This window comes from Dicentrarchus labrax, unplaced genomic scaffold, assembly GCF_905237075.1.
Source record: "Dicentrarchus labrax unplaced genomic scaffold, dlabrax2021, whole genome shotgun sequence".
Lineage (NCBI taxonomy): Eukaryota > Metazoa > Chordata > Actinopteri > Moronidae > Dicentrarchus > Dicentrarchus labrax.
In genome coordinates, this window is record NW_026136702.1 from 14,581,111 (window position 1) to 14,601,674 (window position 20,564).

A 20,564-nucleotide genomic window follows, 5' to 3' on the forward strand; every position below is an offset into this window, starting at 1 on the left:
GTGCCTCAGCAGGCATGGTTATCTGATTTCCTTGCTACAGTATACAGTACATGTGACGGATGATCGCTATTGTGCAACAGCACTTGTCGCAAATAACAGAGCCCAGTATCACGCGGCCAGCAGAACGGCTGGGGGTCGACTCTGCCTTCACAAGGACCTGTACAGGCTCATAAAAAGCCTCCTGTAGTTTTATTTATGGCCGAGGCTCAGTGCGAGATCATTTATGTGTGGGACGTGGGGCATCGGAAGTGACACATTGTTGGCAGTACAAGCAGGGGGATGCCAGAACTTGAACACCAATGGTACAAAAGTTTGGTTGACGCAAGGGGGATTCACTGGGGCACATGGATATATACAGACTATAGTGGCAAACAGTCACACACACACACACACACACACACACACACACGGTGAAACAGGTGGGGCAGAGCTTAACACACATTCTTGTGGTTGTTCCATGTAATCCAGAAAGGAAACACTGCTCTGCACATAGCCTCACTGGCTGGCCAAACGGAAGTCGTCAAAGAGCTGGTCACTAATGGAGCCAATGTCAACGCACAATCTCAGGTGGGATATAGTCAACACACACACACACACACACACACACACACACACACACACACACACACACACACACACACACATGCAATGTCAAAATGAAAGTATGGGACTGTCGGTCTATAGTACATTTAGGACCTGAAACAACTTAAATGTAATTACTGTGCTGTGATGCACACATTTGCTTGGATGATACTGTATCATGAAGTCACTGACATTGAGGGAACCACTCAGTGGAAAGATCCTCACTGACACAATATGGCATCATGCCAACTAGGCCTCTGCCTCTCCGGGATACTGCTGTCCTTGCATTTTACGTTTAACTCTATCAGATCAAGGTGAGAGGAAAGACTTATGAGAGGGTCGTATCAAACCCTTAAACAGCCAGTAGAGATGTGACAACAACACAAAAGTCTTACTGACTTTACCTGAATGTTTTGTTTTTTCTTCATCTAATAGTATAAGTGTCATCATTTAAGGAACATTGGGACATTTTCCATTACATTCTGTGTTTTGTGATGTGGTTTAAAGGCAAAATAGAGGAAAAGCAGCAAAGTTCAATCTTAACCTGTTTAAATTTGTTTTAAGTTTGTAAATATGTATTTTGGTCCATGTTGTGTGCAGAATGGCTTCACTCCTCTGTACATGGCAGCCCAGGAGAATCACCTCGAGGTGGTACGGTTCCTTCTGGAGCACAACGCCAGCCAGAGTATGGCCACTGAGGTACTGTACAAGCGTGTGTGTTTTTTATTTATTTTATTATTAATTTTGATTTATTGTTTGTGTGTGCTCATACGTGTATGTGTGCCAGTCCTGTGTCCACCTCTCTTCAGTCATACCGTTACAGTATGTCACCATGCATTTTCTCTGCCTCAGTCATGTATGGTCTTTACATCTGTTGTACTAACCACCTTCATCTCCTCTCCTCCTGTTTCCTTCCTATTGTTATCATCCCGACCCCACTCACTCTGCATCTGCCTATGTCTCCGTCTGTTTCTTCATCTCTCTGTCCTGTCTTTATTTTCCTGTCTCTGTCTTTCTCTTGTCCTTCCTGTCTCACATTCTCACTCTGTCTACCTCTCTTGTCTTTCCACCATCCTCCTCTGCCTACCCCCCTTCCCCCCCCTGCTCCCCATCTCTTCATGAGGGACTAAGCAGAGCTTCATTGATTGGTAGTGTATGGTGGTGGAGGCAGAGTGACCTTGAGTGGGTCACAGATGAGGTCTGCTCCGCTCGCTGCCTCCGCTCCACGGCTGCTGCTGCTCTTACTGCTCTGATTTACGTTGCTCAGCCCGTGGAACCCATACACACACCTACTTAAGTCACCACACGTATACACACACCAGCACGTGCACATACGGAGATAAATAGCTGATGGGGCTAATGGAATACCCCAGCCAGTCTGCAGTCCACTGGTTTACATCTAGTGGCTACAGGGTAGAACATGGATGCAGTTCAAGACATGCATCCAAATACCCATAGAATAGCTTTGCACATGTGCACACAGATCCAGTACTCATGTAAATATGCATGTACACAAAAGCATCTTCGCACACACACACACACACACACACACACACACACACACACACACACACACACACACACACACACACACACACACACACACATTCGAACTTACAGTATGCAGTAACACACTGCCGTGGCAGGGAGCTTTCAGCTAAATTATGCATCATAAGGGTGGTGTGTGTAGGAGATAGATGTGAACCTTTTTCAACCCAGCCTCTCATTATGTAACTTACATTAGTTTCCCATATGGTTAGGAGGCTTGGGACATGTACAGTAACCTCTACATCTGTTTGACACATGGGCTGTAAGGTTATGATTTACTATCCTAAATGCTCCAAGCAGTTCAGACTGCGCAAAGGTTGAACTCTGTTTCTGTTTTTAGTGTCCAGGCGATTGTTTTTCTCCATAGCTCCATAAAGAACCACATGAAACAGAAACAAGAGATTTCATAGTGGCTACATAAATATAAAAAAGTAACAATAATAAGGTAATCTCTGACTTCAATTTAGCTTTTTTAGTTTATGTAGTTCTCAGACTAAAGAGGATTTGTCTTTTAAAAGGAAAAGAAAGGCCTTTCATTGGATCGTTAAAAATACATGCATTATAGCTTTTTAAAAACTTCTACAGGACTCAGGGCTCTTGCATTGCTTACCTCTATCCCTGCAGCAAAATAATAATTCAGCCAAATATAATATATGATCTCACCATCTACCCATTACCTGCTCCAAATCTGTAGGTGTGACTGGATGGATGATATGAGCTTATCATCCATCCAGTAATGCATCGCAACGCCCATCCAGCTCCAATGACTCCTCTCTCCTCCTCATACACAGGATGGCTTCACCCCTCTGGCGGTGGCCCTCCAGCAGGGCCATGACCAGGTGGTCTCCCTGCTGCTGGAGAACGATACAAAGGGCAAGGTACGCCTGCCTGCCCTGCACATCGCTGCCCGCAAGGACGACACCAAGGCCGCGGCCCTGCTCCTACAGAACGACCACAACGCGGACGTCGAGTCCAAGGTGAGTGACAACGCTGATGGAGCCAGTCTCTGGTGGTGGATCTTCAGTTGATTGCTTTGTATTTTTTTGTATCTCTTTGATTCTTTTAATATTGATGCTTTTGTTTTGTTTTTTTTGTCAGTTTTTGTTTCTCTCTGCCTTTTTCTCTCCTCCTTTCTTGGTTGAATTTGCTTTTGATGCTCTTTTTGGCAGAAAGGGGAAAGGAGCAGAAGTACATTTTTGTTGTTTTAGTGCAAATTTGTATAACATATTTCTCAAACCTAAAATTGTCTCTATACGAATATATATATATAACACTGACTTCATGCCCAGAACTTTATGGCTGTAAATTATTTTGTACTGAGCTCTTCTCCCCTCTCTCTGCTCCTCCACTTCATATCGGTGGAGGCCCTTTTCTGTTTTTTGCTCACTAACTGCTTATTTTCTCCTCTTTTGGCTGACTCTGTAGATGATGGTGAATAGAACAACAGAGGTACACCTCTACTATGTACATTACGTAGTCTCTCCATCGCAGCTCATAAAAACTCTGAAAAAAAGAACAACAAACACTTCAGTGCCCCTGACTTGATGCAGTAGTGTTTCTGCAGCCCTTTGTCACTTCCCCTTTCCCATTTTAACTCAATCTCATCTTCCTCTCCATCGCTTCATTCATGTAGTGTATATCTCTAGTCATAGAGAAAGTCAGAGCATTAGCGCATGGTTCTCTACTACTGATTTAGACATTTCTGAGGCTGGAGGCTTGGGTATCAAGGTTTTGCTTGGTTCTAATGGTTTCATGGTGTCCAAAGCTTAAGCTGCGGCTGTTATTTTTGGCAAATCCTTTGTGACTGTTGACAAATGTTGTCCTAATGTGTCCTGACACAGCCCTTCCATGAAACTGATTAACATGATAACCTGTGTTAGCATGAAAAGTGGTTATCATTCATTGAAAAGCAGCAGTTTGTCCATAACCTGCATGGTAACCAAATCCCCATTAAGCTGTAAAGGAACCCAGCCTTCTAGCAACAGAGTCTAGTCTTGTTAGTTTACTAGTCTACCCTCTATCGATTTTAATGCTTCTAATCCTCAACCTTTGCACCTAAAGCATTTTGCATGGGACCAAAGCAAAAATCTACCTCAACACTGCTTATATGGTAACAAGGACCCCTTCGTCACACCAAAGCCAGGCGGCCACGTTCTGTGTGTGCCTGTTTTGGTTGGCATTGTTTCTGGCTTTGGCAGGCTGGCCAGTTATCTGGTATGATTCATCCAAAAATGGCTTTGTTGATCTGAGGTTCCTGCATCGTGGTAAACAAATTTGCACAATACTATGATGGAAGATGGAAGAAAGTTATGGCAGATTCTGTAAACAGCATATGACACTAACAAACTGTATGCACACCAATTGACTATAAAAAGACTTAGAGGTTATAGATTAAATGTTTGGTTACCTTACTTTTCTAATATGATTTTAAGTATGAAAATAACTTTATTATGGATCATTAGTTGTTATTTTTCACCAGATATCAACAGAGTGGACACATGTGTGAGACACCTGCTCTCCACTGGATTATTGGTTACTTGAAATTGAGATTCCAGTGATTAGATAGCTTAATGTGATATTCGTTTACTCATTGGACAGATTGTTTCCAGTGTCCCTCTGTTGCTTTGACAGCTGTTGCTCACTAAGCCAGGGGTTTTGCCAGGAAATTACTTTTATTCAAGATGTTAACAAATGGACAATAGGTTTATGTGCAGGACAACTTTTGCTAAAAGTATCAGGATGTTGTAAAAGAGATACATTACAAGTAATTATCTCTAAATAACATCTGTCAAACTGGAGTTGTATATACCTATACTTAACTTTACTTTGTGTGATAGTTTAATTAGTTATGTTTCAAAATCATGAAAGCACATAGAAGCCTGTATGGTATACTGAATCTAAAACCCCTCTAGTTGTCAGCATACCATTGGCCCCATGTTTGATGCTTCAATAAAAGGACTTTCTCTACCACTGAGAAGAAAGTCAGTGTAACAGTGAATAGTAAAGTGTGTCCTTGTCTGATGGAGTGTGACTGTACGTCAACCATTAGCCCTGTGTAGACTGCTATGAAGCCCAAGGTCTGTACTGAACAATGTGCTGAGTTTCACAGTCTGTAATGTAATGTCTGTGCTTGTCTGTTTGCATGTGTGTGTTGTATGGCTTTCTCCAACCCTCAGAGTGGTTTCACCCCCCTCCATATCGCGGCTCACTATGGCAACATTAACGTGGCCACGCTTCTGCTGAACAGAGGGGCTGCTGTGGACTTCATGGCTCGGGTGAGTTAATTCTGCCCTCTGCTGTTTTGGAGGGGTATTACCAGTATTTAAGGTAAACAAAGGTGGATATAATATTTATAATGCTACATATGTTTAAACAATTTCCTATTGTACACTATGCAGTGTAAAAAAACAGTATCCAGTTGCAGCACATTTCACAGAAATTAATAATCGAGTCTCTTCCCTTTAATTATACAGTAAAGGGACTGAGAAGGCACCAATGTAAAATACAAGGGGAGATTTAAATACATCACTCCTTGAGAGGGAAGCTTCCTTCTTTCTACATGGGACATCATTGTCATTTGTTTCAAGTGGGGGTTGGGACACAAATCTAGTCCTTTAAATGAAGTAGTATAATTGTTACATCAGCTGATATGCCTCTCAGTTTTCATAATAGTGTATCACATTACAAGGCTGCACTCTTATTTCAGCTAATGTTTTGATATAATAAGCAGAGTAGGATTTCTATTTATTTAATGTGATATTTTCATTGTAATGCAAGACTGGGTGCCATTAAAATGTGTTTGTTTCTTTATTAGACATTAGCTAACCAGAGTCAACAGTGGCCTGTAATTATATCAGCTAGTGTATGAAGGAGTGTTGGTGTTTGTTCTTCTTTTTGACACTGATTACAGGTTAGGTGCAGAGAGTCTGCTGCAGCATGGGAGCTAGATGGGATTAAACAAAGGAGCTGTTTTACATCTGTTTGGTTGATAATAAAAGACTATGTACACTTAATAAGGGGAGTGTAGGGTTTGCATTAGATCTGACCCATTATAAATAAATTACATTATATTTACAGTTGACAAGATAATGAATGAATTTAGTTTCTTATTTAATAAACCATGACATTAAATTAACACCAATTTCCTCTTTTTTTTTGTTTAGAATGACATCACACCACTTCATGTGGCATCAAAAAGGGGCAACAGCAACATGGTCAAGTTGTTGCTGGACAGAGGGTCCAAAATTGATGCAAAGACCAAGGTGAGAGTGTGGACCCAATTCTCCTCAGAAAACCATAAGACATTCAGGAATGAAGAATCGTGAGGCTGAATAGTATGGTCTTTTGGAGGCTGATAGACCTAATTTTTCATTCTGGTAGCACTCGATTTTGTAAAAAAAAAAAAAAACTATTTTCCACAAACGTGTGAAAAACTCCATAAAAACTAAGTCTGTGGTGTTGCTTTGACTCTTTTCACGTAGTGTGAAGTTTATCTGCCAGTATCTCAATTTTGTTAGAATTACGTTTTTTTTATTCAGTGATTAACTAATTGTGGAACCAAATTCTTGAAACAACCGTGTCTCTTCTTTCCCAGGATGGGCTGACACCTCTTCACTGTGGGGCGAGGAGTGGGCACGAGCAGGTGGTAGAAATCCTACTAGACCGAGGAGCTCCTTTCCTGTCCAAGACCAAGGTAGCTACTGGGACGATTAGTTCAGGAGAAGCTGCTTAGCTCAGAATAGGAAGGAAAGGTCACAAACACATTTTACTTTTGCTGTTATAAAATAGAATAAATCACATTTCACTTGAAACAGGTTACACATTGTTAATAACATTGTAATACAGATGTTTGTATAAACTAGCCTTCCTAACCACACAGAGCTATATGAAATCTGGACAATCAGGACAAGATAGCAGGTTGTTGTTGCTGTAGTGTTGTCGCATTGTCTCCATAACATGTGTGCGACCTCTCCAGAACAGCCTGTCTCTGCTGCGTAGCCCTACAGTTTGACTGCGCAGGACGACCAGTGTAACAAAATAGACATTGTTGTAATGACCTCGTTATAACAATGCTTCTGTGCCCTTCTCAGCAACTTCCTTCACAGTCTTTCTGTGCAGCGCATTGGCCACGCCCTAACTTACTGTATCTGTCTGTCCATCTGTCTATGTGTCCGTCTGCGTGTGTGTTTGTCTCTCTCTCTCTCTTTGTCTTGCGCTCTCTCCCCCTCTCTCTCTTTTTATTTCCCTCTTTCCCACCACTATAGAACGGTCTGTCACCGCTCCACATGGCCACTCAGGGGGACCACCTGAACTGTGTCCAGCTCCTGCTCCAGCATGACGTACCGGTGGACGACGTCACCAACGACTACCTGACGGCGCTGCATGTCGCTGCCCACTGTGGTCACTACAAGGTGGCCAAGCTCATCATGGACAAGAAGGCCAACCCGAACGCCAAGGCTCTGGTAGGGATGACAGGATGGGATACACAGATATATTAGGCAAAAACATCCAGTTAATAAAACATATAGTATAGAACTTTATTTAACCAAGAGAAGTTCTTCTCTGAGATTAAGAGTCTATTTTACAGGAGTGTCCTGGCCAAGATAGCAGAAGCACAAAGAAACATAGACCACAAATTAATAAAGCAGATCATAGTAAGAGAATAATCAAATGTCAAGCAGATATGATAAGAAGGATCATATTTGAGGGCAGATACTAAACTAATTAGTTATTTTAATAGTTAATAGTTGCTAGTTGCAGAAAGACATTATTTTTGATGTTCAAAATTTTTAGATTGGATAATTTTCTGGAAAAAAAGAAGTCTAAACATTCAGTCCCCTACAAAATATTGGCAAAAAGAAGGGCACATTCATAAAGAATAATGGAATAATTAAATAAAATAAAATTAATAGAGGAAATGTGCAAAGATAATATAACTAGAGCGATAACTAAAGATAAGATAACTATTTTACCATTGCATTGTGGTTTTTGTAACAGAGGAACCAAAAGGCTTTTGCTGCACTGGTGTGGTAGTTTGAAAGGAAAATGAGAATATGTTGTGATACTTAAGTGGTACAAAGTTCTACCTGAAAGTGACAAAAAATTGAGAAAAAAACAGAAGAGGAGAAAAACAGAGAACTGGGAGGTAGATGAGAGAAAAGGTTGTACCAAATGTTGAATTTTGATGTCTAGATTTGAAACTGACACCAAGGGATCAAAAGGCACTTTCTAAGAATCAGGATTTGAGAAGGAGGAGAAGACTTAAAGAGATAAAAGGTTTCTTCCTCACCCTTGTGGTTTGACACTGACATTTTCTGCACCACCCATTAATTTCCTGGCAGATCATTTTGCTTCCCCCTGTCAGCCTGATAAAAGAAGTAACACAATCACAGATGTGACTGTGGAGAGTTCACCCCTTACTGGAGTGGTATTGGGGTATGGGCTGAGAGTTTCTTTCTTTCTTTCTGTGTGCAGAATGGTTTCACTCCGCTTCACATTGCCTGCAAGAAGAATAGAGTGAAAGTGATGGAGCTGCTGTTGAAACATGGAGCGTCTATCCAGGCTGTCACTGAGGTATCAGACTGGACCACATTTACTCTTCTCTGCTTGACTCTACCTTTTAGCAAGGGATTTCTTCAAAGTGTACTGGCTTTTAACTTTTCTGAGCTCTTATATTTCATACATTGTGACTTACCTTTTAATAGTGCTTGTCTTTGTCTGGACTTAATGTCACTTCTTGACAGCTTTGCAAAGTTGTGATATTTATTGTTATGTTTGATAGTAATGATCATATGTGTTTCTCTACAGTCTGGTCTGACACCCATCCATGTGGCAGCCTTCATGGGCCACGAGAACATTGTCCATGCACTGACACACCACGGGGCATCCCCCAACACGACCAACGTTGTGAGTGGATCATTTGTAATGCACTGTCACAAGTTAAAAGTACATGTTTTGAAATATTAGATTCTATTGAAAATGTTCATATCCAACATCATTTCATATGAAAAGCTCCCTATGACAATCTTTTCTGTGTGTCCTCCAGCGAGGTGAGACAGCTCTCCATATGGCAGCCAGGGCAGGCCAGGCAGACGTAGTCCGATACCTGCTCAAGAACGGAGCCAAGGTGGAGACCAAGTCCAAGGTTAGAACACTGAGCCCCATTATCAATCACTGTGTCGTTGAGGAAAAAACAAACAATGATAAAATACTAGGCCAAAAGTCACTTTCTCCTACTTTGCCGCAGGATGACCAGACAGCGTTGCACATCTCCAGTCGGCTGGGGAAGGTCGACATCGTCCAACAGCTGCTGCAGTGCGGTGCCTCTGCCAACGCTGCCACCACCTCAGGCTACACCCCCCTTCACCTGGCTGCCCGCGAGGGACACCAAGATGTTGCTACCATGCTGCTGGAGAACGGAGCCTCACTCTCCTCCTCAACTAAGGTGGGTCTGATGAAGGATCTCTTAACCATCTTCATTATTTCAGCGCTATGTATCTCCACTAGTTGGCACCAGTCTCCTTTCCAACAGCCTCCATGGTATCTGTCTGATTGTGTTTATTACACTGAACAAAATTATAAACGCAACACTTTTGTTTTTTCCCCCATTCGTCATGAGCTGAACTCAAAGATCTAAGACTTTCTCTATGTACACAAAAGGCCTGTTTCTCTCAAATATTGTTCACAAATCTGTCAAAATCTGTGTTAGTGTGCACTCCTCCTTTGCCGAGATAATCCATCCACCTCACAGGTGTGGCATATCAAGATGCTGATCAGACAGCATGGGTATTGCACAGGTGTGCCTTAGGCTGGCCACAATAAAAGGCCACTTGAAAATGTGCAGTTTCACTGTATTGGGGGGGTTCAAGGGGGTCCGGAAACCAGTCAGTATCTGGTTTGCCTCACGCAGTGCAACACATCTCCTTCGCATAGAGTTGATCAGGTTGTTGATTGTGGCCTGTGGAATGTTGGTCCCCTCCTCTTCAATAACTGTGCGAAGTGGCCGGATATTGGCAGGACCTGAAACACCTGGATCCTGAGGCCCATTGTTGTGCCATTTATCCACAACCATCACCTCATGTTGTAGCATGATAATGCACGGCCCCATGTTGCAAGGATCTGTACACAATTCCTGGAAGCTGAAAACATCCCAGTTTTTGCATGGCCAACATACTCACCGGACATGTCACCCATTGAGCATGTTTGGGATGCTCTGGATCGGTGCGTACGACATCGTGTTCCAGGTCCTGCCAATATCCAGCAACTTCGCACAGTTATACTTCTACTAAAAAACTGTGACCATATAATATGAGGAGGATGAGGAATAAGAGAACCAAACTGTTTATTATGGCTTTGTGTGGCTGCTACTTCTGTATGGAGGTGGGTGTGGATGTGGAGTCAGAGCATTTACAATTTGACACCTCGAGTTTTGCTCGTACAGAAGTGTCACCACAAATACTTCGGTAGGTCTAACACCTCACTGTCCCTTCACAGACTGCCTCCATCGCAGCTGAGTGACTCCTACTGGTGCAGAATTGTGATGAATGTCGATCTAAAGTGACACAAATTTTTGACATGTTCGCACCGAGGTCGGATTGCACAAAATCAGACCTGTGTCGCAGAAAAATCTGATGTCTGCAATGTGGACATAGTTATTAGATCAATGAGGGTCAACCATGTTAGGTTCTGTGACATAGTGGAGTTAATATATCGATCAGTTCTACAGTGTTCAGGTCATTGGTTGTAAGTGTGTTGGTCCAGTAATTTAAGACAATTCTTTCTACCTAAGGAGGACATGTATGCAGTCACACATGGACATTTGGTGGTTGTAGTTCCACATGTGACTAATTGCACAGATCAAGGTCAGAAAGAGATGTAGAGTAGTCTTTATGGAATTAGTTTGTGCATGTGTGTGATATGTTACTGGGGGCTGTCTTTGAAGGTGACCTCTATCAGTGGAACAGATTAATGAAGGGTAAACCCCATGGTGCCAGTGCTCTCTCTTTCTCTCTCTCTCTCTCTCTCGCTGTCTCTCCCACACACACACACACACACACACACACACACACACACACACACACACACACACACACACACACACACACACACACACACACACACACACACATGCACACCATCTTTTGGGAAATCTCCTGAGTCAGCTGTTCAAGAAAATTATGTCACACCAATCTAAGAACAGAGGAATTGGGGGATGGAAACCATGAATTGACCCATTTGTGGTGTTTATGAAACAAATCTATTATACACTTTTTTTAAACTTGAAGCTAACATCTCTATCCCGCAACCTATCTTTTCTAAAATGATCCGTTAATGTAAAAACTGTATGAATACTGACTGCAACCAATCACACAAATGAGGTCGTGTGTTTCAGAGCGTGGAATGGGAATCTGTGGGAGTCCCACATTCCTCTGGAAAATATGACCTAATGTCTTTAAATATCTTCACATACACACAGGAAGGAAGCCGAGATTAACATGATCACATTATACAATAGCCATTTATAGATCTGGAATACATGTGGAAATAAGGGCCTTTGGATTAGTCTCTCAGAGTATCACATACCTTAAAACAATCTAAGGTTCATGTGCTGCTGTACCTAAATTAGTCATGCAATGTTAATAAGTAATCAAATAATGTAGTTGTTAAAATTAATTTATAATAGTTAAAAATCAAGTTTACCTTCCTCTACAACAGATATTTTAGTTTGACTATGGTTGATAAGCATTTTAATTTTTCATTTTGGGTAAAAACAGAATCTTTGTTACTGTAAGGCAATGTTTCAGTAGTGCTACCACAGACCTTATGTGTACAAATCCTTTATTTCTCAAGTTTAAAAATGGATACTGTAATTCAGATGGTTTCTTGTGTGAGAAACTATGTTGTTATGAAGAAGAACTTGCCCCCAGACCAGCAAGGGCTGACCTAAAACAACACAAATATTCACTTCCTGTTTTAATACCCATGTCTACTCATCCTCTCTATACTCTACATGCTTTTCCATCTTTCCTCAGTTTTTTTCATTTTGATGATGTATGTTATTTTGTGTTCAACAGAAAGGGTTCAGTCCCCTCCACGTGGCAGCAAAATACGGCAAGATGGAGGTGGCCAGTCTCCTCCTACAGAAGAGGGCTGCCCCCGATGCCGCTGGAAAGGTGAGATGTCTGAGAAAGCAGATATGCCTGGTATCTGGTAGGGAGTCAGTCTTAATCTTGACCAATATTTGAGGGTGTTTTCAGATGTATCGCTGTTGGGAAACATGAGCTGTCTGAAGAGGGAGGGGCCCAGCATAGAAATTACTCTACATATTAGGCAGGAAATGACACTCACAGAGGAGGGAAAAATGAAGGCAGGAGGAGTATGAACTCAAATTTCTGCAACTTTACAAGTAACCAACATCAAGGTGTGTCAGGAGTTTTAAAATAATCCTTCAAATAATTCCTGTAAACACACATTAGGAAACATGTTAAAAAACAGCTAATAGGATTAATAGTGTCTGTATGTAGAAGATAACTTTATATACCAAAAAGTACAAAACACCAAGAAAGAAATTATACATAAGCTGTTGGGTTATCCTGAAGCTTTGTAAAGGTTTTTAACTGTACATTAGACAGTCAGCTTTTCCAGTGAGATCCAGCCAACAAATCAGGAAGTCATTCAGATACTGTGACCATTTATCATTTTCTCTAAGTCTTTCTGTCGCCTGCCCTTATCCAACCTGTCTCTAAGAGAGTAAACAGAACCCTTTAGGAGTTGCATTTTCCAAGCTGCAGCTGGACATAGGAGTGGTTGTGTGGAGGAGTGGCAGGTTCAGGACTGATCCTAGGACAACACAGCCAACAGATGCTTGTCCTGTTGCAAAAAAACCTTCATGGTAGATTTGCTTGTATTCCCCTGATGACATGCACTCATTCCACCTCCACATGCACCCTTGTGCAAACACGTTTGTATACACATGCACACACACATATTGACACACTTACTTAGCACAGGCCTACTGGCACTGATTATGGTGTTAGCCAGTTGTGTGTGTGTGTGTGTGTGTGTGTGTGTGTGTGTGTGTGTGTGTGTGTGTGTGTGTGTGTGTGTGTGTGTGTGTGTGTGTGTGTGTGTGTGTGTGTGTGTGTGTGTGTGTGTGTGTGTGTGTGTGTGTTTGTGTGTGTGTGTGTGTGTTTGTGTGTGTGTGCATGTGTGTCTGTGCCACCATCTGAGAGCATTTAACTTAATGGCAGTCAGGTATGATAATGAAGCTTCCACACTGCTTGGTGGTGCCGTGTTAAGACCAGTCTCATTGTGATGCTGAAGCTAAACACAAAGCAAAATCAGACCTTTATTGCAGTTTAATTTGACTAATTTTCTTTAGAGATTAGAAGAAGGAAAATTACTTTTTTGTTTTTCTCACATTTTGACCAAAAACCATTTTCTCTCTATCTCACATATTTCTCGGACAGTTGTAACAACACATTGCAACAGCTTACGGGATAATCAGGATATATTCTGCACACTTTTTCGGACTAAATCCAAGTTTTTGTTAAATACATGGGACATTCCAGTGGTTCAGTCAGCATCCTGGTGACTCAGTCCTGGTTGCTGAGTCTGGAGGGAATGTTAAGACCAAGACAATAACAACAACATGCTGCTACTGCTGCAGCACTCTAATACTGCTACTCCTCCTACTACTGCTGCTAAAAAAAATATTCTCACATCATCGCTGTCCAAAGAAAAGCATATATGTCCAATTTTAGTGCTTTTACATTTTTAAAAACAAATTAAGGATTAAAGGCATTTTGCACATTAAAGTATGTTCACATATCTTGGGGAGTACCACAACTTAAATGAAAAAAGTTGTTTAAACCCATCTGTGACCCCAGAAGGAGCAGCGTGAAGTCTAATAAAGTGCCTCAAGTGTATCAGTTAAGTCAGCATCAGTTGGGTCTGAAGACTACGTTTTGAAGTTTGAAAACCCCCAAAATCAGTGTGTGTAGTCAGAAAGTAAAGCGGTACCAGACCTCTGTGGTCCACTCCTCATCCCTGCTGGAGGCTACATTATCTGCAACTAGCGTAACACACTTGAATCTACGACCAAACTGTCAGTGTTCGTGTTGCATTGTGGGTATTGTAGGTGCCAATGCTACAGTACAATGTTACATCAGTGGTGTAACTCTTTTAAGTCTTCCTTAATGGGTTGAGATTTTGTAGATACATTTCATTGGCCAGCGAAGACATGCTCATCTCTGTGTCTTTTAATAATGTCCCCCTCCCCTAGCTTCTTCTTCTGTATAGCAGCATGAAGTGGTTGCTTTAAACGCTCTCCTGTACTAACTATTCATCAGTTTGTCCCTTCATGTCTTTACAATCTGTTAATTTGTTGTTTTTTTTTAATTTTACTTATTAACGTGTGTGTGTGTTCAGTGCCCTTCTAACCTGGTGCTGTGCTGCATGCTTGTGTGTGTGTGTGTGTGTGTGTGTGTGTGTGTGTGTGTGTGTGTGTGCGGGTGCGTGGGTGTTGGTGTGGCTGTTTTAGAGCGGGCTAACTCCACTGCATGTGGCTGCTCACTACGATAATCAGAGAGTGGCACTGCTGCTGCTGGATCAGGGAGCTTCCCCACACGCTGCCGCCAAGGTATCCACACAAACACACATAAACTCTCAGACTACAATAAATTCTCCTGGTTTATGCCCTCAGTGCCATCTCAAACCATTAACAATGTTCTGTATGTATGAAGAGCTAAAGCTCACCCATTTTCCCCCATTCCATCTTGTCTAGTCTTTGACGTTGTGAGTGAATGTGCAGCTTTTTCATTGAGCTCAGCAAAGTCTTTGAAATCACTCAGCCAGCTAGCTAGAGCTCATACAGTCAGCATATTGGGCTTGTTGGTTTACTGGATGCTATATTTTCATATTTCCCATAAAATAAAACTGGAGAGCACATGTGAATAGACTGGTTCTGTGTTGTACATGTCGTAAATTACTCCGGAGTCAGTCGCTACTTCAAACCAACCAAGTCTTTTAATTTTAAATTGTGTGTGTTCCTAATAAAAAGCAAGAAAAAAAAGGCACTTTAGTTACTGTGTGTGTTCAAATATCTGACACACACAAACACACATGGTCAGTGACATACGGTCAAGTTGTGGTCTCCTGCTGGACTTGGTCTGTCAGATTCATGGAACAAGTATGAGCGGAATGGCAGAACTGGCAGCCAATTGTTTATGGTTGTGCCGTCATTCAAGACAGACATCCTGTAAGGGGAGACCAAAGCTTGTAAAGCTAATTTATTTTGTCACCGGCTCTGTCTCCTGCTCACTCTCTCTCCCTCCCTTAACCTGTATCAGTCTATATTTATTCCTTTACTTTTCCTGCCTCCCTCCCACACTCTTAGTCATTCCTCCCTGCATCTCAGTTTCTCCCTCTATAAATTGTTTTTCATTTGGCTGGGTACTAAAGTTGGTGCACTTGGTCTAATTTAAGTGCTTTTGGAAAGAGTTGAATCTGTGTGTACTAGAGGAGTCGTCTCGAAGTGTTTGCACACACAAATGTGTGCAGGGAATGATCACAGAGTGGTGGCATAAAACAGTGGTGCGGTATCTATCAAAACTGTGATCTCAGCTTGTGAAAGAAGTTTCACTATAAACAAATCAAGAAAATGAAATTTCAATCAAAGGAGGAGGACAGTTTGGAAATAAACTGTGACTTCAGTTATAGAGTTTTCAGTTTTGTGTGACAGTGGTGACACACATAGAAATATAGTGACTCTTCCTTTATCTACACTCACCTAATCCTTTTACTCATTTAAGCTAAAAATCACCTCACCTCCTCTGTGGACCTCGAGGCTGCCCAGAGAGCTGAATAAAGCCCACCTGTAGCTCACACTACCACCAGTGGGGTTCCTAACAGGGAAATCTATTTAAATGTATTCGCCTTTGGTTTATTGCTGTATTGCAGGTCGTGTCCATGGTGACCAAAGTGAGGAATTTCAGAATGACTGCTCCTCCTTTCAGCTGAACCCTCTTTTAGTGTCTTTTGCCAGAACTTGCTTTATTAGTGTTGTTTATTTGTCCAACAAGCTGAGGGAAATCTTTTGTCTGAGTTCATTCAGTGGGTGAACTGAATGAACACTCAATGATAAATCAGTGGGTAAACTGATGTTTCCATGTTTGTACTTGTCCCTTAAAAAGAATGGGTCAAACATGGTCATGTGGATCTTTTTAAACAGGATAACATAAAAAAATCATTAATCATAATTGTTTATAAATTGAACGTCCATCATCATTATTATTATTATTATCATTATTATGTGAGTCAGCTGAGACCATTATGTTAAATCCAACTAAATGGATAATATGTTGAGATGCAAAAATGTGGTCACATTTTTGGTCTAATCTCTGCATCATGACTTTTCTGTACTGATGCTCTGTACAACATCTGTGGTTGCAGTAATGTTGAACTACTTGTACTGAATTATACTGAAACCTCTGACCTTGCTTTTTGGCAGAAGCTCATTATTTTGCTTTATGTCAGGGTCTTGATTCAGGATTGGACTGCAGAAAAAAAATTCTATCCTGTTATTATATTAAGTGTATACATGTGTAAATATATTATATATAATAAGATACACTATATAAGAAGACACCTAATGACAGTCTCTCCAGTTTCCTGCAACACTAAGCTTCACTATTCAATTCTTACACTATGAAATAGATTAAATAATACACCATCAAATCCAGAAAAAGTGGAAGAATAAGAGCTCACTTCAATTTCCTAATCTCTGCATCTCTTTTTTGCTTGCCTCAGAATGGCTACACACCACTGCACATTGCTGCCAAAAAGAACCAAATGGACATTGGGACCACACTGCTGGAGTACGGCGCCGACACCAACGCTGTGACGCGGCAAGGCATAAGCCCCATTCACCTGGCAGCGCAGGAGGGAAGCGTGGACCTGGTGTCACTGCTGCTGACCAAGAATGCTAATGTCAACGTGTGCAATAAGGTACCTGGTACCACTCTTAACCAAGTAGAAAAACAGTTATGCTTTTTAAACTACTTTCCAGCATCTTGTTTCCTGAGAGAGATCGCATGTTTCAGTCTGATTATGCGCTCCCACTCTAACACATTTATTTGCTACTCTCCGCATATTCAGACCGGACTTACACCACTACACTTAGCAGCTCAGGAGGACAAGGTCAATGTTGCAGAAGTCCTTCTCAACCACGGGGCTGATGTCAACCCACAAACAAAGGTAAGGCTTTCTCAGATAGTATACACACTGTAGATAAACACAAAGTTTGATACATAATCTTTTATTTACAGGCTTCATTGACTTTGCTGCATATGTTTTTCTCTCTAATTGAACTGTACTTTCCTGTATAGTTTCACTGTATTAATGGCATCGGAAAAATACTCACACTCTCGGGCACACACACACACACACACACACACACACACACACACACACACACACAATTTGTTCAGAATCATCTCAGGTGCTACATAAATAAAGGATTGATACCTGAGTGGAAGGTGTTCATGTCTTTATGGATGCACCCCACACTGAAGCAAACACACACACACACACACATGAACACGTACATGCTCTAATATTCAGATAGACTCACGCACATACAAGCCTCATAACAGGCTGCTCACGTTCACGTAGCTGAAGGTTACTTACACAAGGTTATCTTGTAGTACGCGTGTGTGTGTGTGTGTATTTGTGCTGACAAGACAGTTGTTTACAGCGAATAGGTTATTCACTCACTGATCTCCTTCCATTACCATTATGCACTGTACTCATAATTCAGCAAGGACGTGAAATATGATGCCGCTTTGAAGTTATATTTGGAATCAGAGATAGCATGCTGAGACGTAGAAGCAAATTAAAAATATTTTCCAATATAGAACCATTTGTTTGTTCTTGCACAATCATTTTAAAAATGATTACAAAATAAACTGTAACGAAATGAGGCCTCCAGTCGGCATATATAACTATATTATCCTCTTCTTTTGATCTGTTCGCCCCTTTCATGTCTCTTCCTCCATCTACTTTCCTTCATGCAGATGGGTTACACTCCATTGCACGTGGCCTGTCACTATGGCAACGCGAAGATGGCAAACTTCCTGCTGCAGAACCATGCCAGAGTCAATGGCAAAACAAAGGTAGAAAAACACATGCTCACCCCACCTACACACACATATTCACACTATAATGCAGTCTTGTATTACTGTTTTTGTGTAGATCTTCTTTTTCATACAAATGTATTATGATATTTCCTCTTTTGTCTAGAATGGGTACACTCCTCTACACCAGGCAGCTCAGCAGGGCCACACCCACATCATCAACCTGCTGCTTCAGCACGGGGCCTCAGCGAACGAGCTGACCGTGGTCAGTGCACAAACACACTGGCACAGACACACACACAGACACACACACACACACACACACACACACACAAACACTCCAATAGAGCTGAATACTCTCTGTGTTTTCTGTGCCTCCTGCTGTGAATAACTTCCTGCTGGTCTGTCACTGGTCAGAATGGGAACACTGCCCTATCCATTGCCTGCCGTCTTGGGTACATCTCTGTTGTGGACACTCTGAGGCCCATGACAGATGAAAACCTGACCGCAATGGTGAGACACTCTCCTCCTGTCATCTTCCATGCATCTTATATGGTTAAATACACACAATCTCTATCACATTTCCAATAAGTTTCAAATTAATTAAGTCTTTTAAAAATATTTTCTATAACTTGGGAATAGGTTAGATATTGGACACAGTACAATTTAAAAAATATTTTTTAGCATGTTTATCATTGAAAGGTTGTACATAATATTTTTGAGATATTATATAAACATTTTATATGTTAAAAGTGAGAATTCAGCATCCTCAGTTTAAATGAAAAACTATATGTTTTGAATGTTTCAGCACTTTTATAAACTTTGCATCATTTACTAATTTTCACATTATAAGTGTTTAATAAGTGTTTGTTTTTTGCATGTTGATGCTGTTGCAAGCACAGTCTGTTATTTTGAAAGTTCTCTTTAGTGATGCATTTAAGGACTCTCTGACATCTAAGATTTACCTAAAGCTTTACTATCTGGAGCTTGGAATATGCTTTAGAAAACACTTTGCAGTAAAACCACTAGAGGATCCTTACTGAGCAGAGCTTGTATGACTGACTCCTTGCCCAAATTAAAGCTTGGCCAGTCAGCCAGCAGCCTACTGTGAGTGGAGTCAGTGTGTAAATCCTGCAAATAAGCCAGCAAGTCAGTCAGTCAGTCTCGCTGTGTCACATGTGTGAAGTTATCCTGATTAAGAGAGAGAGAGAGAGGGCTTAGATTGGAGCTTAAGGTTTCTCCTCAAATAGCCCAGGTCACTAACAGCGATCTGATCCACACACGTGTCTGAGAGAAAGAGGGGGAGGGAGATGGGTGTGAAAATGGGAAAGAAAGAGAGGCACTAGGGTGATGAAGAGGTGAGAGGGACATTAAGTGAAGAGATGGAATGAGAGGTCACTTAGGATCCTGCGCAATCAGCAGCAAAGTGTATTAGTCATAACTGAAGTAACTTCAAGATCAAGGTCATTTCCATACACCTTTGTGTGATTGATCTATTGTTCACTGTGCAGAAGCCTCAGCTGTTGTTTTATGTCTCTATTGAACCATCTGCAGCCTGTGGGACCTTTGCCGGTCAATAATGTGGGGTAAAATGGCCTTCGAACATACAGTATCATTACTTCTTACTGTGACGGAGGTCACGGCTAAGATTAGAAATAAATGATAAGGTCACACTTCAGTTGAGATGTAAATGCTGAACTTGGCATTAAATGACTAAGCGATGTCTCTATTTAATGAGTTTCAGGTGATATAACACCTTCACAATGGTTAAGCTTTAAGATATACTCATGATTTTGGGCGCCCTGTTAGCTCAGTGGGTAGAGCTGGCGACCCATGTACCGAGGCTGAGTCCTTGCTGCAGCGGCCCAGGGTTCAAATCCGACCTGCAGCCCTTTGCTGCGTGTCATCCCCTCTCTCTGCCCCCCTTTCCTGTCTATCTCCAGCTGTCACTATCATAAAGGCAATAAAAGCCCCAAAAAATACTTACAAAAAAAAAAAAGATATACTCATGATTTTGTTTATGGCAAATGTTAGCACCCCTAAATCCCTTATTATATTTCTCTCAGCGCAGTTCTGTGAAGGTCGTTTCAAAACGTCAGCTGGTAGGGTCTTTGGGGATTTATGGCATAAGTGGGTGCTTTTACAATATCAGGAAGCATGCTTTTTTTTTTTTACGGTTTAGGATGTCAAGGTGTGTAAACAGGCAGCAAACAGGCAAGACAATGCTTATGTCATCTAATAGTACTGACAACAAGTTAAAATTATCATTTGATATATTATAAAAGGATAATACTATCCTCA

The 20,564-nt window shown here is 41.4% G+C and overlaps 1 protein-coding gene across 27 annotated transcripts in view; it reads left to right on the forward strand.

The window, feature by feature from the left end:
* ank3a (ankyrin 3a) overlaps nucleotides 1-20,564 on the forward strand; it is a 125,051-nt gene that overhangs the window by 64,756 nt on the left and 39,731 nt on the right. For 22 of the 27 annotated variants that reach the window (XM_051428423.1, XM_051428386.1, XM_051428369.1 and 19 more), the window contains exons 4-22: nucleotides 469-567; nucleotides 1,183-1,281; nucleotides 2,922-3,107; nucleotides 3,556-3,579; nucleotides 5,307-5,405; nucleotides 6,294-6,392; nucleotides 6,725-6,823; nucleotides 7,395-7,592; nucleotides 8,605-8,703; nucleotides 8,938-9,036; nucleotides 9,176-9,274; nucleotides 9,377-9,574; nucleotides 12,204-12,302; nucleotides 14,672-14,770; nucleotides 16,939-17,136; nucleotides 17,287-17,385; nucleotides 18,204-18,302; nucleotides 18,430-18,528; nucleotides 18,681-18,776. In XM_051428423.1, the coding sequence (XP_051284383.1) occupies nucleotides 469-567; nucleotides 1,183-1,281; nucleotides 2,922-3,107; nucleotides 3,556-3,579; nucleotides 5,307-5,405; nucleotides 6,294-6,392; nucleotides 6,725-6,823; nucleotides 7,395-7,592; nucleotides 8,605-8,703; nucleotides 8,938-9,036; nucleotides 9,176-9,274; nucleotides 9,377-9,574; nucleotides 12,204-12,302; nucleotides 14,672-14,770; nucleotides 16,939-17,136; nucleotides 17,287-17,385; nucleotides 18,204-18,302; nucleotides 18,430-18,528; nucleotides 18,681-18,776 (2,187 nt within the window). The remainder of the gene's footprint in view (nucleotides 1-468; nucleotides 568-1,182; nucleotides 1,282-2,921; nucleotides 3,108-3,555; nucleotides 3,580-5,306; nucleotides 5,406-6,293; nucleotides 6,393-6,724; nucleotides 6,824-7,394; nucleotides 7,593-8,604; nucleotides 8,704-8,937; nucleotides 9,037-9,175; nucleotides 9,275-9,376; nucleotides 9,575-12,203; nucleotides 12,303-14,671; nucleotides 14,771-16,938; nucleotides 17,137-17,286; nucleotides 17,386-18,203; nucleotides 18,303-18,429; nucleotides 18,529-18,680; nucleotides 18,777-20,564) is intronic. The other 5 variants (XM_051428408.1, XM_051428439.1, XM_051428404.1 and 2 more) reach the window with 3 other exon arrangements.